General features: G+C 50.0%; 6 protein-coding genes across 6 annotated transcripts; 2 read left to right on the top strand and 4 right to left on the bottom strand.

The window, feature by feature from the left end:
* Positions 1 to 2,187: 2,187 nt before the first annotated feature.
* Positions 2,188 to 2,640, top strand: Pmar_PMAR022935 (hypothetical protein; the record flags this gene model as incomplete). Its single annotated transcript, XM_002771775.1, has 2 exons — positions 2,188 to 2,306; positions 2,568 to 2,640. The coding sequence occupies 2 exons, from the start codon at positions 2,188 to 2,190 to the stop codon at positions 2,638 to 2,640; spliced, it is 192 nt and encodes a 63-aa protein (XP_002771821.1).
* Positions 2,641 to 2,723: 83 nt separating this feature from the next.
* Pmar_PMAR022936 (Carboxypeptidase Y precursor, putative) lies at positions 2,724 to 4,984 on the top strand (the record flags this gene model as incomplete). The annotated part of the gene is made up of 14 exons (XM_002771776.1): positions 2,724 to 2,779; positions 2,850 to 3,008; positions 3,051 to 3,161; positions 3,212 to 3,291; positions 3,348 to 3,453; positions 3,499 to 3,564; positions 3,843 to 3,907; positions 3,952 to 4,027; positions 4,082 to 4,151; positions 4,247 to 4,324; positions 4,416 to 4,493; positions 4,545 to 4,667; positions 4,785 to 4,850; positions 4,901 to 4,984. 14 exons carry the CDS (start codon positions 2,724 to 2,726, stop codon positions 4,982 to 4,984), a joined length of 1,218 nt encoding a protein of 405 aa, XP_002771822.1.
* Positions 4,985 to 8,323: 3,339 nt separating this feature from the next.
* On the bottom strand, positions 8,324 to 9,226 carry Pmar_PMAR022937 (hypothetical protein; the record flags this gene model as incomplete). The annotated part of the gene is made up of 4 exons (XM_002771777.1): positions 8,324 to 8,491; positions 8,542 to 8,644; positions 8,703 to 8,842; positions 8,915 to 9,226. The coding sequence occupies 4 exons, from the start codon at positions 9,224 to 9,226 to the stop codon at positions 8,324 to 8,326; spliced, it is 723 nt and encodes a 240-aa protein (XP_002771823.1).
* Positions 9,227 to 10,114: 888 nt separating this feature from the next.
* Positions 10,115 to 18,461, bottom strand: Pmar_PMAR022938 (ATP-dependent RNA helicase, putative; the record flags this gene model as incomplete). The annotated part of the gene is made up of 42 exons (XM_002771778.1): positions 10,115 to 10,323; positions 10,374 to 10,416; positions 10,466 to 10,726; positions 10,908 to 11,012; positions 11,058 to 11,162; positions 11,279 to 11,393; positions 11,440 to 11,583; positions 11,632 to 11,783; positions 11,827 to 11,899; positions 11,951 to 12,027; positions 12,077 to 12,125; positions 12,174 to 12,316; positions 12,361 to 12,492; positions 12,545 to 12,626; positions 12,671 to 12,765; positions 12,815 to 12,953; positions 13,021 to 13,307; positions 13,367 to 13,468; positions 13,519 to 13,569; positions 13,619 to 13,715; positions 13,762 to 13,856; positions 13,901 to 14,032; positions 14,154 to 14,324; positions 14,393 to 14,514; positions 14,564 to 14,664; positions 14,737 to 14,924; positions 14,969 to 15,046; positions 15,115 to 15,240; positions 15,294 to 15,352; positions 15,397 to 15,516; positions 15,566 to 15,699; positions 15,757 to 15,797; positions 15,876 to 15,983; positions 16,658 to 16,741; positions 16,804 to 16,909; positions 16,953 to 17,108; positions 17,237 to 17,326; positions 17,380 to 17,465; positions 17,588 to 17,632; positions 17,896 to 18,025; positions 18,077 to 18,161; positions 18,335 to 18,461. The coding sequence occupies 42 exons, from the start codon at positions 18,459 to 18,461 to the stop codon at positions 10,115 to 10,117; spliced, it is 4,845 nt and encodes a 1,614-aa protein (XP_002771824.1).
* Positions 18,462 to 18,586: 125 nt separating this feature from the next.
* Positions 18,587 to 19,811, bottom strand: Pmar_PMAR022939 (hypothetical protein; the record flags this gene model as incomplete). Its single annotated transcript, XM_002771779.1, has 9 exons — positions 18,587 to 18,657; positions 18,702 to 18,775; positions 18,890 to 18,981; positions 19,022 to 19,127; positions 19,167 to 19,250; positions 19,297 to 19,381; positions 19,426 to 19,592; positions 19,633 to 19,711; positions 19,754 to 19,811. 9 exons carry the CDS (start codon positions 19,809 to 19,811, stop codon positions 18,587 to 18,589), a joined length of 816 nt encoding a protein of 271 aa, XP_002771825.1.
* Positions 19,812 to 20,996: 1,185 nt separating this feature from the next.
* Pmar_PMAR022940 (serine palmitoyltransferase, putative) lies at positions 20,997 to 26,610 on the bottom strand (the record flags this gene model as incomplete). Its single annotated transcript, XM_002771780.1, has 24 exons — positions 26,481 to 26,610; positions 26,319 to 26,425; positions 26,164 to 26,276; positions 25,913 to 26,117; positions 25,781 to 25,844; positions 25,566 to 25,698; positions 25,447 to 25,518; positions 25,305 to 25,400; positions 25,149 to 25,201; positions 24,931 to 25,060; positions 24,792 to 24,874; positions 24,612 to 24,717; positions 24,393 to 24,484; positions 24,220 to 24,333; positions 24,067 to 24,171; positions 23,428 to 23,493; positions 23,255 to 23,375; positions 23,029 to 23,202; positions 22,714 to 22,911; positions 22,567 to 22,670; positions 22,270 to 22,500; positions 22,112 to 22,216; positions 21,529 to 22,060; positions 20,997 to 21,076 (listed from the first exon to the last, which is right to left on the bottom strand). Exons 1-24 carry the CDS (start codon positions 26,523 to 26,525, stop codon positions 20,997 to 20,999), a joined length of 3,129 nt encoding a protein of 1,042 aa, XP_002771826.1. The 5' UTR covers positions 26,526 to 26,610.
* Positions 26,611 to 26,651: the final 41 nt, after the last annotated feature.

Here is a 26,651-nt window from a genome sequence, read left to right on the forward strand (position 1 = left end):
AGACAGCTCATATTCGGAAGGATGCCTCGGACTCGGAGGAAACACAGGATGCCACTCCTCCAGCGAATCGACGAGGTCCATACACACGATCTCGTTCTTCGACACGGCGTCGCATCGTGAGAGCTGCGAATCAAGGGCAGGGCTGGGTTTGAGTAGCATCAACTCACGAGGTTGCTCGTTCCACTGCAAAGTACTGGGTGGATAAAGGAAGCCCATCACTCCGTCCGAAGGGTGGCGCACGTCGGATCAAATTAACTGAAGAGCACTTGCTCGCGGTGGAGGCCTATATCTCTGATGATCCGTTCGTGACGCTAAAGAAAATGGCTGCGCTTCTGATGAGCCTCATCAGATGAGGGACCACGGCGTGTCCGTTACTCCTCAAGGACTCGCTAAGCGATTGGATGGGCGCCTCATCGCATTGAAAAAGCCACATTACATTCCATCCTGTATCAACAATGAACAGAACAAAATCGCAAGGACTGCCTATGCAGCAGTTCTTCAGGGTTACCTAGCCCAAAAATAAGATCCCATTTTTTGGGATGAGAGTAATTTCAATTTGTTTCCGGGACACACCCGTTCCTGGGGGCTTCATCCTAGTCATTAGGATGAAGTCTGGCATCTCGTCTATGTTGAGAATAAATTCTTCGGTAGTGCAGTCCAGCGTGAACACATGCCTAGGGATATAGGCCATCGCATCACGCATCAGCTCTGGTAATTGCCCAGTAACGGCCGAGTCCTGGAATTTCTCAACTAAAAAGCAGCAGAGGGCTCCCGCATGGGCAGCGAAGAGCATTCCGAGGGAATGGGACGCGGGAAACTAACCGGCAGCTACCTTCAGTTCAGAGTCGACTCAAAGAGCCAATCGCCAATGAATCATGAACAATCTCAACCGACTTTTCTCTCATTGACGATGAACCTCCAGTAGGAGTCGCTATTACTCTTGAGCCGAAAGCTGTAACATAAGAGGCTTCAGCAGCATTCCTCTGTCACTGAGGCTCTGTGTGACTTGAGGAACTATGGTTGGCGGAAATTTTGGTGACGGAGAAACGGTTATAGAGAGGTAACCTATCACTCACACGTCGACGGAACGTCAGTGACGTTTGGTCACGCGAGCGAAAATAGTGAGAGAAGAGAGTTTCCACAAATCTCGCACAGGGAGTTGCTGGCGGCCAACAGCTGGTCCAATACAAATTCGAAGCGCAGACAGTTCGTTTATCCGATAGCAACGCTCAACAGTTAAGAGCTCGTGATCACCTCTTGCATGAATCCTTGGCCAAGATCAAGGTCTAGGATTACACGGATCAGCTGGAATCTTCAAGCGGCCTAGCTCCTGACGAGCAACAAAGAGCTGTTTTACGTTGGTGCGAGTCCCAATGCCGCCGGACCAGTAGTAGTTTTGAGGACTGCACGGTTGCATCCTGATTCTCATGTATAACCCCGGATTGTTAATCCGTAACATTGAGTGTTAAACATTCGAGTTCATTAGGGTGTATGTCGGCTGGCATCAAGTAACATTACAGGTAGCAGATCTCTCAATAACACATGGAATTCAGCGATTGGCCATCAACTTAACGCGCATCCCATACCCTAAAGATTTAGCTGTTCGAAGGGTTCATTGGTCGAAATTGGTCTTGTGTTCGGTGGATTTGAACTTTCCGAATTTATAAACTTCATTTACGAATCCGAACTTTCATTTTCGACCGGTCTACAAAAATCGAACTTTCACTTCGAATTTGAACTCTCATTTCATGAATAACTCCTTCCACTCTACTTGAATCAAAGTTCATTTATCTAATTCGTTCTTCTGAAGTGGCTGATCTGCCAATGGTTCTACTGGACCTACGCAACACTCAGTTGCTCACAGTGCTTGAAGTGGGTAATTTGTCAGCCACTCGTTGGCCCCACTGGACCGTCGCAACGCTCAGTAACTCACAGTACTTAGAATGGCCGATATCTAAGCCACTTCCCGGCTTCACTGTGCCGACTGAACAAGTGGACTACTCGACGTAGTCGGATATACGTCTCCCGCGGAGTCTCCGCGTGGGACGTTGAAGCGCACCAACTCCAGTGGTGCATAGCTGCTCCACATGGAACCGAGGAATTGCTTGGTTGAGTTCCACCGTGGAACTTCCACGGGATGGTCGCACTCGTATCTTGCACGTATTTGCATACTCTCCCGTTACAGGAATGACTTCACTGCCGCAACACTCCATTAAGCTTTCAATCAAATCGACTTCGTTCGGCCATGATGGCCGGGCCATCATCAGCCACCCTCTACGTTGTCCCACTGTGCGGCCCTGCCTGTGGTGAGTAGACACTGTCTACTAGACAGTATAGGGCGCCGAGAGAGTCCTACGCGTAACTAACGTGTGCATGCGTTAAACGATCGATCGCCTTTAGAGTCTTCCGTTAGACTTTTTAAGGATTACTAATGGCACCCTTGCCAACCTTGTCGATCGCAGGAATATTTTGCCAGAGTCACTAGCATAGACTACCTAAAGTATCAATCGACGACCCGATGATGTCCTCGTCCGGATTTCCTGTACTCAAATGTAGATTTCCTTCAGGCAGTTGAGTAACATCCCTCATGCTCTTTACTGCGAGTTCGTTATGGTTGAGCAGCCTCCTGTGGACGCTTGAAGCTCTTTATGTAGCCCCAGATGTGTCTCATAATGAAACAGGTCCTACGAACACTACTTGGGAGGGTCTCAAGGTTATTACTAATGGCAAAGGGGGGCTCTGTGATCCCAACGTCGAGCAAGTTCATGGGCGATATGCTGTGGACCCGGGAAACCCACAGAGGGAGTGAGAACTACCGTTTACTGCTACGGCGAGCGATCTGTCGGCAGGTACTTCTTCTGGTTCTTCGAATCGAGGAACGATCCAGCAACTGATCCGATCTTCCTATGGGTTGATGGTGGCCCAGGCGGGAGCGGAACTGCTTCAGGGGTCGGATACAACGGTCCTTGCATGGTAAACAAAGAAGGAACAGCGGCATCCATCAACCCGTAAGATGTCCACATTGATGATTCTCAAGATGAATGTTTCAGGAACTCGTGGACTAACAAAGCAAATGGCATCTGGTTGGATCAACCCACCGGGGTGGGATACAGCAAAGGAGGGCCACCTGAGAAAGCCGTAGGAGAGACTGTGATGAACATGTTAGTGCGCATCTCATGGGATTTCGTTGGATCTCCTCAATCATCATCAGATACAGATTCTTAGGGCAGTTTTTCAGTCGATTCCCCAAGTACAAAGGCCCTTTCTATCTGGTCGGGATCTCATTTGCGGGTGATAGAACGCACAACATTCATATCACTATCATTACGATGTTCTGCGTATTTCAGGCGTTCTGCTCCCACAGATCGCACATGCTTTGAAACAAGGTAGCGAACCCCCAATAAACCTCAAGGGCATCATTTTCCAGAACGCAATGATAAATGCCGAAGCTCAGTAGCCACCCTTCACTTTGTATCTCTTCCACTTCCTTAACTTCAGGTGGCCCTTGTATCCCGAGATGGCCTTCAAGAGCGAAACTGCGGCGCCTGCCATCACAAAGCAGCAGTGAGTATCGTCGTACGGTCTGAGACTGGTATATGACTCTGGATATCCATGTCGAACCCACTGTCGAAGAAAAGAAGGCCCGAATGAGCCTTAGTAGAACACCATGTTAGTCTCATAATGATACCAAAAAATAGTATCACGGTAGAGGGGTAGTGATATTGGAACAATATCTATATATACTCTCTTTCAAACGTATCTCTATGATAGCCCATCATAGAGATATTGATAGTGCCTACACTCTCTGATATGAGTGTGATAGACTTTTCCCATTCGACAAGGTACGATCAAATGAAACAAGGGATGCCCGGGTGCCTGCAAAAGATACAGAACTGCAATAGGGAGCGTACTTCATGATAGTTTGGATCGAGCCAATTATTTCTTCTCCAGCGAACGTCTGCAGGGCAGCCCGTGAGCAGTGTGAAGAACTATCTCTAACTGCGCTGGTCGACAATGGAGTGGACTTGTGAGTCACTTACAGGTTATCTTGAACAGATATCCGAAATAACAGTCATGTCAGCTATAAACTTACGACCAAATGTGCCCATCCAGACCGGCATGGATGCAACAACGAGGGAGACCCCCCAAATGTAAGGCTCGCTCTACGTGAGCTCTCCTCATTGGAGTCAATGAGGACTCGGGGAAGGCGTCTACCTGGTTTGAGTAATTCCTGATTTTTCCCTAGGTTGATTCATTCATGCAGCTACCGGAAGTCAAAACCTTCCTCGGAGTGAGCGAACAATTCATCATCGATAATGATGAGGTGAGGAAATCTCAGAAAAAAATTCTGAGTAATTCTTACGTGAAGCTTCATGCCTCCTAGGGCAGACGATATCATCAGAGACGGTCTTCAGGTTTATAATCAGCTTATTCCCTTCATTCTGGTCACTTCGGACTTCTTTCTCCCGGGCCTACTGCAGTCTGGCGTTCGTGTAAGTTGAAGATCATAGCATGGGTTAGAGTATCTTCTGTACATAACTTAGGTGTTGACCGTTGTCGGTGACTTAGACTATATCTGTAACTTCATGGGTCTGAAAACGTGGATGCTCGACTTGGATTGGCCCGGTAAAGATGCCTTCCGGAGCGCCAAGGATGTGGAGTTCAAGGTGAGACAGTCGAAAGGAAGAATAAGCATACACTCAGACTCTGCCGGGACTCACTTGAGGTCTAAAAAGGTTCCATGGTCGTTTCGATAGATTGGATAACACCCCTGCTTCATTCAGGATAGTACCGGTCGGGTTGTTGGGTTGCGACGAAGCAGCAGTAATCACGAATACGAGTTTGTACAAGTAAACCCGGCCACAGTGTGTCATAGCCTTTTTAGTGAATATATACGCAGGTTTACGGGGCGGGCCACCTCGCTGCGCGCGATAATCCCCGTGGAGTCATGGAAGCCATCAATGACTTCATGAATGGCTCATAACAACCTCCTGAACAGTGTTTTGGGGGATGTGCTGCCAGATTCTTCATGTCACTCCGTTGTCTTGGTTGTTCTGAGGTGAACGAGATATTCTCTTGGCTGTCTTTTTTGGTCCTCAACTTATCATTAATCACCAATTATATCATCCGAAATGCGCAATCGCAACTTTTTGACCTTTTCGCACGTGTGAAATGTGCGTATACTTGTGAGCTTCATGTCTACATTCTTTGGGTCTTATCCTTTCACGAGTAACTACTAGGACTACTCACAGTTCGTTCATATAACCATCCTATGCTTTCTACGGCTAAAAGCTGTGGTCTACAACTAACTAAGTTAGTCGACGTTACTCGTTGATGACAATGTTGATATGTCCATTGGGGTATCTGTCATTCCATTAACTAGTTGTGCAGTTACTATCCCCGAATGGTAGCCTGAAAAATTCAGTTGTGACAGTCGAGCCATGTTTTCGGGCATGCGCGAGCTATCACCAAGGAAATTCCGGGCTTTCGTCCGCGATCTTGCGTAACATTGAGGAAAGAGATCGTGTCGCGAATTGATCAGCCAGGGAGGGAACGTTCCTACCAGGCAAGCCCCTGGATGGGAAGGGTGGGACGACGACATTTTCCAGACGCCCAGCACCTTAGTGCTGGACGCCAACTCACTTCGATAAGCACAAAGGTGACGAGTGTATCAAGCACTTGATAGTCTGGCCGATCACTGCTCAAGTCAGGTCGGCTGAGCCGACTCGGCTCTTACAAGAAAAGATTTCAAGTACAAGTTCTATTCTTGCGAGAATAAAATGTTAACTATGATAGCTAACCTCTTATTCTGAGTGTTGATAGTTAAACTATCAACTCTTGAGCAAGCAGGAACCAGGAGCCTGAATACCTCCCTGTGAGGGGTACAAGGGCATCGGCGCTCCGGATCATTTGTGCAGCACGAGAGCCCAGAAAGCCGATCGATCCCAAGTACCATCGAACTACGATCCTACAGAACTGATACCGAGGTAGGTGATAGCAGGCTATCCAGGATATACGGGCCCTGCGCCTTCGAGGAGACCCCGGGCGGCCATCCGGGATATCTAACCGGCAGCTACCTTCGATCCGGAGCCTCTGGACCAGAGTCAACTAGAAGAGCCACTCGCAAACATGGAGCAATTTCAACCGACTCTTTTCTCATCGATGGACCTCCATTAGGACGCGCTCTTCCTTGAGCCGAAAGGCATAACATTGGAGACACCAGCGGCACTCCTCTGTATGAATTGAGGAACTACATTTGGCGGGGGTGTTGGTGACGGAGAAACATCTATAGAGAGGTAACCCATAAATCACAAGTCGACGGAACGTCACGCGAGCGGAAATAGTGATGCGAGAGTCTCCATTGATCCCCACCCGCCAATCTCCTTTGGAGACCCACTTCCTATCACCATCCGAGTTAGTGTCTGAAGGAGAACCCGAGTCATGTAATACTACTACAGTAATAGAGCCTCTATTATAGAGGTGTGGTTCCGTCACCTTCACCGTTTTCAGCTTGTCATGTGGCGCAGACAGGGTACTGCAGATCAAGATGGAGTTCAGCATGATTTCAGCAGTGTTCTATAGCTAGCAGTTCCTCTCGATGCGATTGCTAAAGCCTTGTAGTTAACAAGTGCGTCTTCCTATGACCCTCGCTATCAACAGGGTTTTCTCTTGGCTATCTCTTTCTTGCGGCGACCAGAACTCAAATCCTCCCTGAGAGTAGGCGAAAAATTCATTGGCGCTAATGCTGAAGTGAGAAAATTTTCTTGGCGAAGTTTCAAGTTTTAGCGGAGAGGCGATACCATCATGAGGCTGTCTTCAGATTTCTTATCGGTTTATTCCCTCCGTTCTGGTCAATTCGGACTTCTCTCTCCCGGGCTTACTGCAACCTGGTGTCCGTGTAGGTTGGAGGCCATACATAAGGCCACATGTTTTCCTACATAGGTGTTGACAGTCGCCGATGATTTAGCCTACACGCCACAGTGTGTGATAGCCTTTTTAGTGAATATATGCGCAGGTTTCCGGCGGGAGCCTCTCCCCTGTAAGTGAGGATCCCCGTGGTGTCATGGAAGTCATCAACGAATTCATGGATAGCTCACAGCAACCTCTTCAACAGTGCTATGAGTGAGAAGCTACCAAACTCTTTATGTCACTTTTTCACCTTTCTTGTTCTGGAATGAACGAGCTCTCGACTTCGAGGGGATTGCTGTGAGTATGGATTGCTATGAGATGCTGTGAGTACCAATTCCTTCATTCTCTCCGCCTTCAACTTTCGAAGCGAAAATTTCGATTGTTATACATCTTCTTACCAATTACGGTAATTGGTAATTGTAATCGGCGATTACAGCATCCGAGGTGTCAAAGTTCGACAGTCAAACCGCAGATTTCCACCTATCCGCACCTGCGATTGTAATTCACAGCCTTTGCGTTTTCTTGAGATGCTTCTGATCTTATCATCTGAAGAGCGACTGCTCAAATTTCGACATGGCCATTGTGGCATGAGTAACTCATGATGAGTTACGTCGTCAACTAGTTGCGGCGCAACTGCGCAACTGTTGCGCAGTTAATACCCCCGAGTGACAGTCGATCCATGTCCCTGGACATGCACGTTCTATCGCCGAGTAGTCTGAGTCAGACTACCCTGGTCAGACTGCCTGACCGATCACTCCTAAAGCCGAGACCGCTCTAGACGAGATATTCGGCAAGAGGTTTCCTACTAGTCTGCATCAAGCGTATAGTCGTCCGGAAATGTTGGTGTATAATATAACTTATATTAGTACTTAGTCGTGAGTCGCCACACAGGTGTGATAATTCAGCGACTATCCAGCACGAGACCGCGAGACGAAAGCTTTATCGAAACTGTGTCTCAGGAGGGGAGTCATAGAACATGTCGGTATCAAGTGAAGCCAGAGAGTCACTTCGCGAATATCCTCAAGTACAGGAGCGGAGGCGCTCAGGATGATAACCATCCTGATTTGTCGGACATAGAGACAAGAAAATGCAAGTGAAAGTTCACTTCCCGACACCATCCAGCCTAACGGCTTACAAGGTAACCCACCCCTTCACATGACGATATTTCCCGACGCATTTCATTTATTGGCCTGATCTCGAACTCCTTACTGAGCCAGTTACACTTCTAATAGCAGGCTACTATCCGTTTCCTGGTGGGAGACGCGATGATCTCAGGGTGCATCAGGGTTCATAGAAAATCAGATAGCTGCCATGGATACAGATTAGGATTGTTACAATCCTAACCTGTCATGAAGAAAGCAATGAGACGAACGGGAGGCGGACACGAACACCACAAGTTGAAGCGAAACGTGAGTCAAGCTGATGACACAGAGTTCGACTCTGCTATGCAACTCTGAATATCGTCGAGTGCTCGAAGTCCTTCAGCGTTGATTTCCGCAACGATAGAGCGGCACTTGTCAGCTTTCGTGCGGACAACGTCCGAAATGTACTTCGCTCTCCCACGCATCACCTTGGGTGCACCCTGAGAAGGGCATCAGCTCACTCAGGAGAAACAACATTTGCCGGACTTACCTCTTCGTCTGCGTCCAGTGATGTCCACTCTCGCTCAAACGCGGTGAGCTCATTCTGAACCTCAGCTAAACCCTCGCCACATCGAGTGAGAAGGTCGAAGACTCTGAAGGATACGATGGACTACTGAACAGCCCCGACTAGCATTCTGAGAAGTGGAGTACTTGGCGATAGCTTCGGCACGCCTCGTGACGTCCGGTTCTTGGGTAGCGCGATCAAGAGCCTTCCTAGCAGAGGCTGCTCGAAATAAGTGAGTCTCAATAACATCCGAATACCCGGCAAAACGGGTGAGCGACTTCATGAGCTAAAGAGGAGCAGCAGTACAACGGAGTTGCTGGATAGACGGGATCGGCTGACCCAGTTCCTTCCAGCTTACACTATTGTGCCGGCGTATACGATCCTCCACCTTCGCTTCCAGATCGTAGCAAGGTAGCAACTCCGTGTTAGCCTCAGCAATCGACTGCTGATTGGCCGAGTGCGGAACCGCTCCACCATCCCATGATATAAAACCGCTGTTGCTTGGCTCAGTCGACGACGTTGCCGGAGTAGATACGTTCTCGGAGAGATGCAGTGTAACAGTGGGGTTCATCTCGAACTCGGGATCGGCAGCCAGGTTCTGGTTGTACTCCTCCTTGAGAAGTTCAAAGGCAGCAGGAATCGATTCGGCATCCTCCCACGGTACTAGCATCTCCGACAAATACCGAGGGAGGGCTCGAGACTCTCGTAACAGCTTCGCGAAGTTCGCACTCGATGCTGAAGATGTGCCCAAGGATGAGCCGAAAACAGTTGGTATCATCATACCTTCAAAAATCCGATTCAATTCTCGACGAATCCTGTCGATATTCGTGAAGACGTCAAGCGGGATATCAAGGTTATCCATTTGGAGGGACATGACTTCCACAGAGGTCACCCGCCGGGCAAATATGTTCACCGTGACGTCAACTCGATGATATCTAACCATAGCAAGAAGCGTTCGGAGTGTTGCAGGGAGCGGTCGCTACCTCGTCCCTAGGAAGCAGAGGATTAAGGAAAGCGCATTAGTGGGGTTCAATAATGTCACTCCGTCCACCATACACTGTTTACCAACAGACTGCAATGATGCAAAAACAGCAAAAAACCTGACATAGCTCGAGTGATGTACAATCTGTGGCTCGAGATTTCAATGGCATACGTTTTGTGCTGGGATCCTTCCTCGTAGTCGGCAAGGCTCCCCAGAACATTCCGCCAATTGCATATGGCTGCGGTACCCCCATCGTCACACCCACCCTCGCCCACGGGATCTCCCACGGTCCTCCATCGCACTGCCGCCTTCCTCTCTATAGGCTGGACAGAAATCTAAACAGGATTGTCCAGATGCTGCCATGATGGTGCATGACTACTTCCCCTTCCGAGCTAGGTAAGGCACTCAGTTGACCGGGCCGACCCTTTTGACAGTTGGCGAGCACGCTAGTAAGGAGTTTCAATACAGAAGTAACGTCCTCGAAAGGGGGGCTAAGCTCAGCTGGAAACTCGAGAGCAGCCGAACCTCCGAGGAACCTACGTAGGACGTACAATCAATTGAAGTTGCCTCTGCAAATCACCAATTAATAGCATCCATACGGGACTTCACTATGCTCGTATTCTCATCAGCCACGAAGGCTTTTCGAATTACTATGTCTTTGCCTGTGAAGAAAGGGGTCATAGAGAAAGTGATGTAGGCTAGTATACCTCCTATAGCCTCCTTCCTCTTGACAACCCATGCATCCTCAGCATCGTTCCAGGTTACCCCCAGTGTATTGTCGCAACCTGCCACTGGATTACCTCACCACTCTGCGCTCTATAGGAGTCACGACTACTTTTTTCCTTCTCGTCTTCTTCACTTCGCCCATCTACCTGTATCTGGCAGACATCATTCAACACCTCCGATATCATATCCTCGAGAGCTCACCTCGGCAAGTTCGTTCAATGCCTTCAGATCCTCATCCATCGCTGTCATACCCACCGCAGTCACACGCCGCTTCCTAGCTCGCTCCTCCTTATCATCATCACTGAGTTTCTCACGCTTCATTGCTTCGCCTCGCCGCCGAGGAGATGCTCGGAGGACTACCCCAGTGTGAGTGGCTTCTATAGCAACTCTGTCTTTATTGCTCAGAACACCGCTGGACATCAGACCCTCGCGTAGTGCCGCTACTCTGACCTCGGTAGGATTCTGAAACCGACGAAGATAATGCTCGAGCAGGGTCCGAACCCGTGATGAACTCTCTCGGCCGCTCAAGCAGGATTGGCGGCTTGAAGGGCATTCTAATAGCGATCCGTCTATGCAGACCATGACACTGTAGCTTGTTACCCATACAATCGATTCAAGATGATCTGAAGAAGAGCTGACTCACTTCCATCTGAAGACTGAGGGTGAGAGGAGACTCTTCGCAGTCACTCGACGGCTTTCCTGGATGGCCCACCACGAGGTTGGGCATAAACGCGCCGCACAGCATCGCCTAGCGAGGAATGAGGTAACCACGAGAGGCAACCTAACCACCTACTTGCATCAATGCATCGTCTGCTGCACCAAAACTCTCCAGGCTCTCGACCACCTCCTTCTTGGCCACATCATCTCCCAAACCCAATAGCTCAAGCAGACAGGATATCTGCAACAGCAGGATATCGAAAGAGCGTCAGGCAGAGCCTCGACATATAGTGTAGAAAAGAATCGGGCTCGCAGTAGAAACAGACGGAGATACCAAGGGACCCTTCCTCAGCCTACTTGTCTGTGGGCCAAGGTGTCGGGTTGTAAGAGGCCTAATAGCCTATTGCTCACGTCCATGACAGTCATGATGATGTTTGTCAGCCGTTGAGGTATCACCGCCAATTTCGTAGACCTGTCCTCAATAGGACTATCCCCACCACAGGAACAACTAGACTCACCTGCAGAATTCCATAGTGTGCTTCAAAATGCTCTGCCGATCGCTGCCGTCCGCCCCGCCTGAGTGATAGTACGCCACAAGCCAGTTCCGCAAGAGATTGCGGAGCATCAATGGCTCCGAGTACGACCCGGCGTCCATACGAGACCTGTTGTAGAGTCAGGACCCTCACCCGATAACACGATAACAAACCTACCTAGTCTCGAAGCTTGATCTAGCACTCCGCCCAAACTGTCTCCATTCTTTCATGACTAGCATGCTAGGCATTGTGAATGGATCCTGTGAGGAGAGGGCGGAGGCGATGAGTACCCCGTCCAGAGCACAGCCCAGCCAGACGCTCAGTAGGATCTACAAAGTGCCATGGATACTAGAAGCCTATCACACACCTTACTATTTTGCACAGTCTCAACTCCAATGGCATGATGATGCACAGTTTCCCCAGAATGGTTATCTCCGACAATTGCCTGAGGACCGGTATCCTCAGCGATGCAAAAATTGCGAAGTTGTTCGATTACTCGGTCCCTGTTGGGCTCGGCGTCAAAGCGCCATACCGCTCTAGTGCATCTACTGTAGCATTCAGTGAGGCCAAACCCTGAAGGCAATCCTCCATATTAGCAACCGCTGACAACAGCAGCTCCTACCGGCGGTTCGGGAGTGTGTTCGAGTAGCAATGACCTCGCAGTTAGCAGCCTAAATGATAATGAAGAATGCGGGAGCACAACAGGGACGGTCGCCTACCCAAGCCTAGGCATTCTTTTCATCAGCTGCTGACATAGGTACTTGCTGTTGAGGTAAATCTTCTCCAAAGGAGCACGTCGCATCTCACAGGTGTCATACTTTGCCATACCAGTCTTGAACCATCTCCGCGTCACCAGGCGTATCTAGAGCAGTGAGCCATGCCGTATTGCCAAGAAAAGTCCCTTACGCATAAGCCGTTACTCTCTCTACCAGCACGGCCCATTCTCTGCATTGACGATGCTTGGCTCGTCCATACATTCTTCAAGGTAGCTCGGTAAGACGTATCCCCAACCGTCTCGCGCGTCTGGTCGTATACAACCTAACACGGAGAAACCGATCGACCTCGTGTTGGTAGCTGACACAAAACATACCTGCCTCGCAATACACGTGTCTATGACGAGTTTAACCCCCGGTATGGTGACGCTTGATTCGGCTATATTGGTAGATAGATACCTAAGAAAGCCTCCATCAAGTCGGGACTGTTGAGGCCTCCTTACACTCGGACTTCTGTTGGCCCAGGCCTAGGTAGATTGCCCTCACTGTCGTACTGTATAGGGACTGTGCTATGCAGTACCACCACTTCACATCGTACCTGCTCTCTAACAATGGAGTAATAGTGAACGGAAAGACAGTGACCTCACCCCGATGAGTGTCGGTTCGATCATAGACCTATAGTAGTTATTGAGGTCGAAGATCTCCGCAATACCAGGTAAGAATACGATCACGCTATCCCCACCATCACAAAAGTGCTGAATGAGCCTCCAGACCAACACATCGTACCTGAGCCATGTAATAGCATAACAAAGGTACGTAGCAATCATTGATAATTAATCAAAGACCCCCATACGAGTAGGAGACCACCTCGGGGTGCACCAGAAAGCCGTTCCCACAGAGCGACTTATGAGGTACCGCCTGTGATGCGGTCAGTGTAGGAGGGTAAGCTGCGAAGGGAGCGACACAAGGCACGAACATAGAACTCTCGAGATGAAGCGATCGGACGAGAAGCGCAGAGCCATTACGAGGCGGATGAAGCATAGCAATGGAAAGATCAACTTCGTACTTCGTCGATGGCGAGAGGTTGGCTGCCTGATTCACGGCCGCCAGTTTGGTGACGCAGTCTGGGGCCGCCGAGGGCTGAACAATGCCAAACAAGATGATACCACAAAGCGGCTAAGCAGGCAGTAGAATCGTACCCCCAGAGAGTCACCCCAGAGGTCCAGACTGTCCTTGAGATCCACTAGTCCTATTGTGCCACCAGGGACCATCTTGCTCTCTACGGCCTCGATCGCCGAGTCCTGAAAAGGGAAATGCTGATATACAGAGAGCATCAAATCAGCTAATCCACTTGAAGTTTAGTGAGCTTGTTGATTCCCTCGGTTGCATCACTCGCTAATATCTGATAGAAACCCTGGCATTTCACCATACACAAGGCCCGCTTAACCCACCTTTGAAACTGAATTCCGAGCTCTCAGTGTGTCAGCTACAGTAGTAGATGAGGGGTCAGGGGGCCGAGACAGACCCCAGAGATCATCGAGGTAGTAACTAACCCCGGCGGAGATAGCAAAGCACGGCGAAAAAAGTGACACACCTCTCCACTGCGAATCGTTTGACACCGACGTATATAGGCTTCAACGACCCACCCGAGACACCAGCATTGAGATCCCGGAAATAGTCAGCGAGCACCTATAGTATACAAGCCTAGTCTCGTCAATAAAAGTAACAGTTACCTTGCCCTGTAGAGTTGCGCTCATTACGACTATCTTGAAGTCAGGGGACACCGACTGCCTTCTCATCAGTCGTACTATAGACATCACCAGATCGACATCCATACCACGCTCATGTGCTTCGTCCAGTATGACCTACAAAGCAGTAATTGCTACATACCCCCATTCCGTCAGCTCGTGCTATCGCTAGACAGATGCCCTATTGGGAGCCTTAAGAATTTGCAATGGACGGAACAGAGATATATGCTCGCCTTACATGGGTCCACTTGGTGTACAGTCGTATGGGGTCTTGGACGAGACTCTGGAGGAGATAGCCTGTAGTAACGAAGAGAATCCGAGGCTCTTCAGCGCCTGATGATTCGCTTCTCTCTCCTCCACCTATTCGATACCCGACCAAGGAGGCACCATCCTTGCCACACGCTGTGAGCTGAAGCACACAGGGGAACAGCATGCTCGACTCAATAGACATGAATTTCGTGGCGCGCAAGAATCTACCTCATCTCGCACTCGGTGGGCTAACGTGATAGCTGCCAGCCTCCTTGGCTGGGTTACGACGATCTTGGCGTTGGGATCCGCCTCTATTATGAATTGTGGTACTCTCGAGCTCTTCCCGCAGCCTGAGCCGAGCCGGTGGTCTGAAGGTCTGCTTACATCGACTGAGCTTACCTGTGTCGCCGTGGATGAGCGTAACCGTCTGTTTGGTGATACGATCCATTATGGTAGGCCGGTGGTCATCTATCGGGAGGTGATCCAAGGCAGGGTTCCAACTACAACTAGTAACAGAGGCCTGACAGTATTCCAGTTACAGCAATACCTATTCTCGCAGTGCTTGGCCCTACCTCCTCTGTCGGGGATGGCATCGATTCCTCTTGACTAAGCCGATTGACGATCCTCTGGAGTGTTTGCCGAGACTGCCATAGCACAGTGCCACCATGGATTCTTCGTAACCATCTACCTCCGTCAGAAACCGCGCAATTTCTGTGACCAGCGTCCCCAACTTTTGACCAATACTGCCAACGACTTGAGTCTGGCAACAAAAATCACAAACGATGAATGCCGAGCCCTTCTCACATTCTGAGATGGATCGCACGCTTTAATGGCATCTCGAATGCTCTCCAACCCGGAGACGAAGCTGGATGGGTCCACCACCTGAAGACACTGCAGCCTCACAAAACCAACAGGACCCGGGCCAACCAGAGGCAGGTGCGGCCTCCTACCTTCTCCGACAGATCCTGATGAAGGAAGGCCCCATTGACCTTGTCGGTAGTGGCGGTGAGACCGTTCAGCCACTCCGATAGAGCTGGACATTTGTCCTCATCCAACGACTGCAATGACGTTGTTATCTGCTGCCACAAGTGATACTCAACTCCAGAATCGATGGCGATAGCAACACTACCTTCTCCATGGCTTGCTGGAGACCCTGTAGATTCGCCCTATGCAGGCTTACCTTGTTGCCTAAAAGCTCAGCAGTTCGACAGCTCAACAGCGACCTCACCTACTGTAATACTGCGTGCCCCCTCTCCGTCCTTTACCATGACCCATTGCACTGTACAATGACATCTGTATACGTTGCTGCTCAGACACACTAGTACAAAGCTCGTTCACGGCGTGGCGGATGTCTGAAGTAACACCGTAGTCTATTACATGTACGGCTACTACCACTGCTACCTTCAGCAAGATGGGCACTCCCTTGCAGTGCCTCTCCATGGGCATCCAATTCCATATCCCATTCAAGAAGCTTCGATCGGAGTGCTTCTCGAGCCGCGGTATCAGAAGGGAGATGGACTCGCTCCCAGACAGGCCTGTCAGAAGACCAACAAACTATGGTTGGTGCACATACAGCGCTCTTGGGGTCTCACGCTGCTGCTCTCATCGGCTCAATCGAACTCGAAGATGAAGCCTGAGGGAAGAGGCGTTTTACCACTTCATGAGGCTGAGTATTGAATGAACAATCGTCAGCTTGTCCCTCGCGACCTACCCCCTGGATGGCTGCTCCGTGCCTAGCCATGGGCATCGGTGGTGCTACGAGGGGTACGAAGGGCATCATAGGCGGCATCACCGGAGGCATGCCGATCGAGGCCACATGCTGAGGTATCGGTGGCGGGACGCCCAGCATCCCGGGTGGGGGGATCCGCGGCAGAGCAGACGGCGCGCTGCCAGGCCTGAAAGTCGCCATTAGCAGCACAGTGGTGACTATACACGGAGACGTTGAATGGTGTAACCAGGAAGGTGCTGGGTGGCACTCACGTTCGGCCAGCAGCCGACACTCTGTCGTTGAGGGGGACATCGCCAATCAATACGTTAGTAGACGCAGAATTGGAAAAAAATCGTAGTGGTTGCCAATAAGGTACAACAAGCATCCAATCCAGCACCCCCTAGGCCCTACCACTGCTGCTGCTGCTGCTGCTGTTGTTGTTGTTGTTGTTGTTGTTGTTGTTGTTGTTGTTGTTGTTGTTGTTGTTGCTGCTGCTGCTGCTGCTGCTGCTGCTGTTGCTGCTGCCACAGCATGGCCTGATACGCAGCCATGTTGCCGCTGTTGGAGCCCTGTGGGGGCGTGGGCCACATTGAAGGAAGAGGCGCTGTCCCTAATACAATTTTTCAAGATCAGAGTGGCCCATATGGACAATAACAAGAGCAGACCAACGCAACCGGATGAACTTTTGATAGAAATATGCACTTCTCTGCAACCGGCGTGCCCTCGAGGGCCCCGACGGCATCAAAAAACTAATTTCGCAAACACTACACATACTCGACTACCACATCTTCGCCCGTTGTCGGCTTGCGACCCCGATGACGATGACGGTTGCTGCCGAACATCTGCTGAAGTACCCAGGCGAGCCGAACCTACACCACGAAACCCGGGTGAGTACGCTGTTGGGCATTTCCAAGCTGAAGAACGGCAGTACCCCTCCTTTGGCCAACTGCTCCTCCATCAGCGGGTTCCGCGTAAGAAAGTAATTGCGGTCCAGCACGTCCCCATCTGCAATCCATCGGCGGTACTCATCATGGTACCTATTGTCTCCACTGAAACACGAGGTGGGTAATGGACACCCACGCAGCAGTGCAGGCCACTGCTAGACTCTCTTCAGCCATCGTCTTGGTGCATTCTTGAAGACCATTCTGTCGACATGGTGCCAGCCACTCCTCACGGTGCTTGGCATACTCCCCACCCTTGGACAGCTTTGTCCACAGGTGCTCGAAGAGCTCATGCCTGATCAGCAGATACGGGATCTTATGCTGCACTGGTGAGTACGATCAACCTCAGTCGACTAACTAGTGATATTAGCAACTATCGCAGATATCCCTGTGGATAATCGCTGTTATTCTGCCCATTAATACCATCTCTCCTCGAATTTATGTCTATACGGAGGATGCGGCGGTATCTTCCTGTGCTCTCTACGACGTTGAACGCGTAGCTCGAACTCGTCTCTAATTGTGAAAAAGATCCTCATCACTATCAACTCGGAATCCTTCCGCCCTACTGTAATATCAAACCACTATCCCACACCTGATGAAGCTTACTCGATACCTTGTGACGGGGACCAGGAGGTGCAAAGTCGGTGGTAACCTTAACTCGACTACATGCAGTCGTGTAGTCGCCGGTGAACTTACGTGAATATTGTTTCCACCGCGATCACCCCCGAAACCCACATGCAAGGGCTGATGGATGTCCCCGAGAAAATGTATCACCAGTTTCATGGCGAACTCGCGTTCCGCCCGAGAGACGCTCTTCGACTGAATACAAAATAGCGCCGAGATTGAAGTCAGCCAGAGCTTCATCGAGATCAAGTGAGAGAAGATGTCAACCTTCGTTTATCGCTGGCTCTTGAATGTCATTCAGAACACGTCCGACTTAGTCTCGATTAAAGATACACTGAGTTACCATATAATGCGATTAGCACTCTAAATCACCCTTTATAGTAATACAGTAGAGATACCCGAGTCCGAGGCCGAACACACTGTATCCATACCGAGGTAACCTCATCTCCTTCTATTACAATAGCTCTATTAGTGTAATTATAAATGGCGCCAATAACACAAAAATCATCACGACAGTCACGTTCATAGACCATCTGACACTGCTTGGTAGGAGTATCGACGAAGTGAAGGGGAGCTGTCCATCGATACCTTCGCAATCAGCGTCGCTCATGAGCAGCAGCTGAACACACTCCGTATTACTGAGCACTATGAGAGGCCTTGTCAGCCCAACAGGCGACGCCTATCATATCCTGTCCTCTACCAAGTGTTTCGTTCACCCCCTCAACTGATAAGGACATCATCGACATCTTCCATGGGAAATGAGACTAAATGTCACGTGAAGGCGTCCTCAGCGAGCCCTCCGCAGCGAGACCGTATAAAAAATACATTCACGAGCTCTCTCGGAACTATAATGCTTTCAGCAACAACTTGGTGCGTGTCCGGTGAACCCCCTATTACTGACTCTATCAGATACTATCCGCTGAGCAATTGCCGCTACGATGGAGTGACCATCCTCTCCCCAAGCATGAGCATATCCCAACAGAACGAGGGCCTTCAACAGGAAGGTACCGAGTCGGGGAGACATTATTCAAAAATACTCAGCTGAACACAAAAGAAATAGTTTCGCACTACCACCCGGGTCCGATGGATACGACTAGAGCCCGACAGGGTAAAGTAAAAACAATGGTGAAACATGATGGCATGATGGCATCAGTTTTCATCATCACTGTCTTCAGTGCTATCCTCACCCAGCATTATGGACAGCAAGCCGAGCTGCTCAGCTACCAGGAGGCACAGATGAAAGGCCGCTGCAATACCGGCTCACTTGATGGTGCCAGCTGGTAGAGGCCGTGTTGCTGCTGCTGCTGCTGCCGACGACCCTCGAGCCGCTTCTGAGCTCTACTGCAGCACAGTAGAGCCCCACACAAGCCCGACAACAACAGCGGTATCGCAGTAGCCAGCGATAGAGTACTGCACACGAGGAGGAGTCTCCTACTCTACAGCGCCTCTTACGCGTTCGCATTAGCCTGCCCTTGGAGATCCTCCATGATGCCCTTCACACAAGGCTCTAGCGGCTTATCCCCGACCCCATCTCGAAGCCCTCCCTAGTAAACGAATACAACTCTGTCAACGCATCACTCCTACACCTCCTTTGCCTGCACCCTCCGACCAGCCGAACAGGGGCGTACCAGGCTCGCAGGCACCTCCACAATGGTAACGCCTCTCAGCCTCCCTCAGCAGTCCACTATATCTGCCCTAGCCCTCCGAGCCGACCTTGGCACTATCCTACCGATGGACCTCCCATGGGACAAGTTGGTCATCTACAGCTCCTGGACATTCCTCCAAGGAGCCTCCAGCAGAGGTATTCGTGTGGCTAACATAATACCCATAACAGGCGCCGCTATTACGAGCCTTTCTACTTCGCCATGCAGTTGCTCAAGGCTTGACTCATACTCTCGTACTCACTCATTAGTATCAACATCCGCTCGGATCCATAGAGGGCTCCTGAAAGGTCCCAGAAGAGATGAGCCTTGTCATGTCGGAGTTACCAGTATCCCGATGACGACCACATACAGTGGCAAACTTATCAGCATCGGTACGACTGACATCCGCTAGGACCTGAAGCCGTAGTGGTTCACATTGAGTAAGATTCAGTGCTCCCACGCATGACACAGCGAGTAGGCTCCCTCCTAGTAGCACCGATAAGAGGACATACCTACGACCCTACACTCAAACAGAGACAACCCTCGCCTTACCCCGATAAGAGGTACCGCTTCCGGCTGTATGCTGACATCACACCAACGATGCCCGCGAGCAGACAACCGCAGCCGAGACCTCAACAAAACAATAGATAGCCGCATTCAGCGATTTGCCTACCTATCATTGCCTTCCCATACCCAACCTCGAGGGCAGAAAAGATCCCGTCATCGTTCATTCGTTTTCCTCTATAAACACCTATCGGACCACGTTAATTACTTCGCTGACGCCAACCAGATTCACGATAATAACCTTTCCACGTTGATTTATCGACCTCTAGGTAATACGATAGATTTCCTATTCGGACATGCCGAAGTTGCAGTGGAGCGGTCACCCAACTGGAATTGATCAGCAACCCTTACCTCCCTACATGCGATCCCAGATATGACGAAGATGAGTGAGCTTATACCCACAAAGGCTGCACGCATGCACACGGACTGACACTCAACAAGAACCAAGCCGTACAACCGCTTGCTCCGTTTTCATGAACTGCAAACGCAAACCCGAACAGTCTAGCTGACGAGGTCAACAATCCATGAAAGACCAACGGACCCATCAAGAATAGTGAGCCCATCTCTCCGAACCCGTCAAATAACGTTGCTCTCAGCAAATTGTCCATACTAACAGCGACGTTCCGCGCCTACGGTGCCGATGGTGCAGGTGTTACCAATAAGCTTTGGAGTAATACTTGATATCGACGACGCGATAGGGACAGCTTGCCACCACCAGTTCGCGAAAACTAATTGAACCCTACCTCCCTGGGATCGGCACCCACTTGAGCGTCTATGCCGATCCAGACACGAGAGACAATACTGAACAGCCTTACACATCATCGCCTCGACCAAGCCGAAGAGCTCATCGATATTGTCAGACCATAAAGAAACATTCTGGCATCTGTAGACAGCTTCGCCCCAGTGTGTATACGATAGATGGCGTATTAGTGGACGATGGCGAGATCATTTACGAAGGTTTGAGCCACACCAAAGAAAATCGCAGGGCCCGGGGTTGCCTTGCCGCACTGCTAACATTAACAACACGATGGCTGCTAAGGAGGACCGCCTCTGCCTCTACTCAAGTATTGGAGTATTTCATGGCCTTCTCAAGCTCAAGATGTTGTAGAGTAATTCCTGGGGCAAAACTCTGCCAAGAAGCTAAAGGTCGTAGCTACAACTCCCCATAAAAGCTCAAGAGCCGCATACGCCCACACCGTGCCCCTCGGTTAATGCGGATCTAGCCGCCCATAGAGTATGACTCCAGCGATGAGTTCACACAATACCAGTCTCGTTCCAATTGATACACTCGAACAAAAACCAGGAAGTACATCGGAAATTCGCTTGAAAGTCATACGGAAAAGTAGCTGGTGCTATTCATTGTGATAGTCCCAAGAGATGTCGTCGATGGATAGTCCGATAACCTTTTCGCCATTCACCTGGGCACTTATCACTGATAGCAATAGGGAAATTCCACTAATCCGAAGTTTAAAAATCTGCTAAAAACCCTCTGTAAGGCAGACTCCCATTGAGGAGCCTAGAAGGAGTAATAATACGACTGGAGCGGAGCGTACCATCATGACCGCTATCTGAAAAAGTTCGAAAAGACAAAAGAATAATGCACGACATGAGAAGCGACGGAGTCAACCATTGAGCGAAGGGTTGACACTCCATCAGCAGCTCGTGCACATCGTCAGAAGCACTAGTACGATTAGCTCCTTGCCGCTAGTCTATACCGAGGTGGCGAGGAGAAACTCACAAGGCACAGCACTAAAATGACGTCAAACGCAAAGGGAGATATTAATAGTAATCAAATAAATACGTCATGCCAGCCTCTATACGCCTAATCCTAACCACTATACGGAGAACAAGAGGGCAATGTCCGAAAAACACAGCTGTTGCTACCCTCATCTTGACGAACCGAGAGTAGCGACGATGGATGCAGCCCCTTCAAAGAGGTTCCAAGCTGGGCAATCTGGGCTGATGTATGATCCGCACGGACACAAATTCTCAACATAGTATTCTTCCGCTCCGACGCAGTGAAGCCGGCATTTTCTAGTGGTGACACCAGCACAGGCTGAACGGCAAAACCCTCCCTTCTCAAAAATTGTGCGACACTCTGGGCATCACCAACCTCAATAATCTGCTTGAAGCATTGCGAGTCAGTGAGAACCTTTACCCCAGCGTCGACTAGACGTTGGTGCAGTTGCTCAACATTGGCTTGAAGGGAACGAAGACGCTCATTCCCTTGCAGACGACGCATCGTCTCAGCTGCGAACTTGCAAGAAGCCGGTGGAGAGCTAGAGCTGAAACAATAGCCGCTGCCATGAAGAGTCTGGTGATCAATGCTGGTTTGCTGTCCAGCACAAAATCCCCCCTGTGATCCGAAGGCGTGCTCGAGGGAGCCTACGAGGAGGTCGACGGAAGAACATGGAACCTGATTGAACTAGCTTGATAACAGTCCTGGCATGAAACCTCTCGGTCTTACTCCGTAGTATTCACAATATCCTCGACCATTCTCACCCACTGTACCGATGCCATAGGTGTCATCAAGCAGCAGATAGGCACCAAATTCGTCTTTAATCTCGACGACCTGGAAAAAAACACACATATCTCGCTCGCCCAGTAAATCGCTCATCTACGGACCTGTGATAGATCCACGCCATAGTTGCTATCCATAAGGATCCAGAGCCTACCAGCCCTCGCGGCTATCTTCACGTCTTTGCTCTGTGCCTCTACCAGACTAGCCAGCTGATCGATGTCGCCCGACCACCAAGTAATGTTCTTTACACGAGAAAGGTTGAGACCAGTACACATATGAACATTCGCATCCTTATGGACTATAGCGAAGTCGTTGTTAGTAAGGAATGCTTGAATCTGCCGGGGGTATAGCACATATCAGATTATACGGGTTAAACCAACGACGGTGTCATGACTACTCACCACGCTCGAGTCGGACACAGTATGATGACTGTACACAATGGATGCCTCTGTTCCAAGTAACTCACTGATAGCCTTCTCCAAGTCCAAATGCTCAACGGTAGTACCTGCAATACCGTAAATTACTCAAATGAGGTGGATTCTGCCCACCATAGAAGCCTCTCGGGCCGCAGGTACCGAAGCCCTTCTCCCTCACGACGGCCCTCGCAATCTCCATCAGGCTGTCGTCTGGCTTATGCTGGAGTGACAACGGATCGATCGTGGCGAAATCCACCAAAGAGTCGCCGTGCTCATCCTCAGAATGACTCGAGCAACCATCCCGGGAGGTTGAATCAGTAGTAGAGATACCTATCATGAGGACCACCGGTCTACGCTTAGACCCAAACTCAGCGATTTGTTCACTCAAAGGCCCACAAGCTTCAAGACCAGAGAGAGACCAATAACAGCTTCCCATCCCCTCCTCACTTTTACTCGACATATTCTCTCCCTCCTCCGCATCCACCCAGCTAGGGACCAGAGGCTCTGGCCTCCAATAGGTCGCCAAGCCAGGCAAAGGATCGCTGACGATTGCTGCCTCGGAGAGGTACTTTCTGTATGCTCTAGATGCTACCTCATCCGTGTTGTTACCGTATTCGATGCCTGAGTCAGACAGAAACATCCAGAGGGAGATGACATCACTAATAGACCTCACCCACTATCCTGGAGACCTCCTTCATAACCTCAAGGGTAGTATCTAGTTGCTCCTTCGTATGGCTAGCACTCACACAGAATCTGGCCCGAGCCAGAGTTACCGGTGTGGCAGGATACCCAACCTGACCAACGACCACCCCTGACCAAGGGCAGTCCCGATTGTCCTCGACGTACCACAACAGTTGCTATATTCCTCTTCAAACACTCTCTTGAGAACTGAGCGATCTTCTCAGGGTGAACCTGGAATAACCTATCACTCGAATAACATATCAATTATAGATGGGCAGAATTACGTTACGGACCGTTACGGTTCTCTTTTACGGTTACGATTCAAGTCCCGTACCGTGAAATTACGGCGCCGTAACGGGCTTTACGGAGATGCAGAGGACAAAACGAGGATTGATCATTCAAGTCGCCTGAATCTGTTTTATGTGAATGCCCATCGGTAGACGAAGCTGGCTTGGCAGTTCCGGGCCAGCTTGGGAGTATGATGGGCGAAATTTGCAAAGGAGACGAGTGGTAAATGCCAATCCGAATGTTACTCTCTCAGCAGTTCGGTTGAATCCGAGCGGCTCGGACCGAGCCACGAAAGATGAGTTAACATCTAATTGAGCTATGAAGGAGTGCACTACAGCGAATGTTTCAGCCACAATTCTAACAAAGCAGTTCAGCACCAACCGTAAAGTCGTAACCGGCCTTTCCGTAACCGTAAACTGCTTACGTTACGCACGCCGTAACGTAAACCGTAAAAAAACGTTACGCTGCCCATCTATACTATCAATGCTATCAAAGTCTCTGTTGTCGGAAGTATACCAGCAAAAAGCAGATGACGGGTGAGTCAGTATCGCCAATGACGCGAAGATTGAGTTCCATCAGACCTTTTCGAAGATAGTTTGCGTTCTCTCGGAGTGCACGTAACTGTTGGTGAATAATGAGCTCAGGTACCCCAGCCATGATCAGCTCTACCCTGGTCTTGCCTCTCTCAGTCGACAGCAGGTCCAAAACGGCCATGGCCTGCGCTGTGACCATTGGTGGCATCGCAGCTCCGTGGATCCAACCCAGGGAGCAGCGACGAAGGTGCTGAGGACCAACGATGAGATCCTACTTCACTGGTAGACTACCTCTCCGAGCTGCCCTACCTGAATGCACTGGCTAGTACTGGCAATATATCCACCATTAGAGCCAAAGGACTTGCTGAAAGTTCCCATCATGATGTCGATCTCTGATGTATCTGCAGGAACTCTATCGAGGAAAGTGATAAGGCCAATGATTTAATACAACAGCCTGCATATGAACGAGGGAAATCCTGCGCTCGATTTCATCCACACAGCGGAGCGATGCGGTCGGCCACTTATTACCAACATCGAACAGCTCAGAAATGCCTCGGCCAGTAGGCCCAACAGCTCCTATAGAATGAGCCTCATCCAACCAAAGGTAGCATTTATACTTGTTCTTCAGCGACACCTGACCATTACAGTAGAATGTTGCCAGTTTAAACTACTATGAGGGAAGGGAACATGCCGTTTACTTGGTTTTACCGTTTCTCTCAATCTACAGAACTCGCCCTCCATGGAAAATATTCCTTCCACCAGTATAACGATCTTAGCCCATTTTCCCGAGCCTACAATACCCGATGTGGAAGAAGGATGGTATTGGTAAGAGAGACATGCCTATTACGGGTCTCTCTATCAAGGATCTTCTCAAGGTCATGCATATTGTTATGCTTGAAAACGATGACCTTCGCGTTGCTTTGCTTCACACCCTCCACGATGGACTTGTGGTTCAGCTGGTCAGATACAAAAAGAGTCTAAAAACATTCCAATACGGATAATAGTCCGTTATGCAGCATCAAAGAGACAAAACTAGAATGAAACTAGAGCTAAGGTACGGACCACCTTCTTAGCCCCTGGTCCGCCTTCAGTCATAGCCAAAGCACCCAGGAAAGTACCTGCAGCTTGGTTTCATTCCAAACAGGAACATATTGGTTATGTTGTACAGCTCGAAAGCAAGCATAGGGACGAAACATAAGCTCTGCTTCTGTTGAGTATTACTGTTGGTGGCAAATCCCATGCCCGTTACAAGGGCTGCCTCTTTGCCCAAGAATGCTGCCACCTTCGACTCAAACTCAGTGTGGAGCCTATTCGTTCCTAAGGACCCACCATAGAAGACCACACGCTGCATTGTGGTCATCACCTCCATATTCTGGTCGCGAAGCACACACTGCCAGCCCGAACTGGTCTAACGCTTTGATCGCCAGTGGAGTGCCTGATGTGGAGCTCAAGTTACTCTACAAGGGTCGAGTATCCTCCTACAGTATTCATCGGTGCCTCCAAATCCAAGGTAGTTAAACGAAGCCAAATTGATACATCCTTTCTGGACCTCCCCAGTAGGTTGGAATTTCCCAAAGCGCTTCGCAATGTGATAATGACGAGCTCGGACGAGTACCTGGTTAGAACACCTCTACCTAGTGTCTCTATCCCTTGAAGGGATAGAGACACTAGGTAGGGATTCCCTTCTCGAGTAATACATCGATGGTGCTGCCCGGTGCCGAACATATGGGCCTATTCCAACAGTCCTCGATCCTTCGGTACCTGGATCCCAACCGAGACCTCAATATGGTCCATCCAGTTGCTCGCCGACTATTCTCCGTCCCACTCACATGTGCTGAGTATAGAATTCTTTCCACCACTGCGGGCACCATTTCTCGTTAGCATTCTTTTTCTTATTGACCGTAACAGTCCAGAGACACTCTCTTAGTATGCCCTTCATAAAAAGGACCATACAGCTGATGTAAGCATGGACAACGGGTGCCCATGGGAGGCCTGTTTCACGATAAGAGTGGTCATTTGTCTCCTTACGCAGCCCTAACCCATAACCCTGACAACCCATCAACTTGAGTTCGTCTGCTACTTTTGGCGAGCCTAGCAGTGCTGCGGCGGACCATCTTGGTGGGCCACTTCCACAAACCCCACTTCCCAAGACCGAACAGGCCAGAGAAGTACTCATAGTCATTCAGCTTAGCCCTAATCACATCATTACTATTTCATGCCCGGTTTCCTGCTCACCATGGGTTGCTCTCAACGGGAGAAAAAACTGGCATGAACGCCGTCGAAGCCTCCGGTCTGGTACCACGAAACTCATCGATTACGAAGAGGCATAAAGCCAAACCGATCTAACAAGAGACGGCATCACGACAGTCCAGCTAGGTGGGTGTCGCCTGTAACTACCATTAATACGACGGCCACCGCATAGCGAGCGGCATCATCGAGCATCAAGGCATGATCTTCGTGCCGAGTAAGATACTGTTGAGGCTGTTAGAGACATTCTCCACTCGAGAATGCCGGGAAGAACAAAGCTGATAAAGCACACGCCTAACTCCCTACCTTCTAACCAACACA

This window comes from Perkinsus marinus, assembly GCF_000006405.1.
Source record: "Perkinsus marinus ATCC 50983 genomic scaffold scf_1104296962378, whole genome shotgun sequence".
Taxonomy (NCBI): domain Eukaryota; phylum Perkinsozoa; order Perkinsida; family Perkinsidae; genus Perkinsus; species Perkinsus marinus.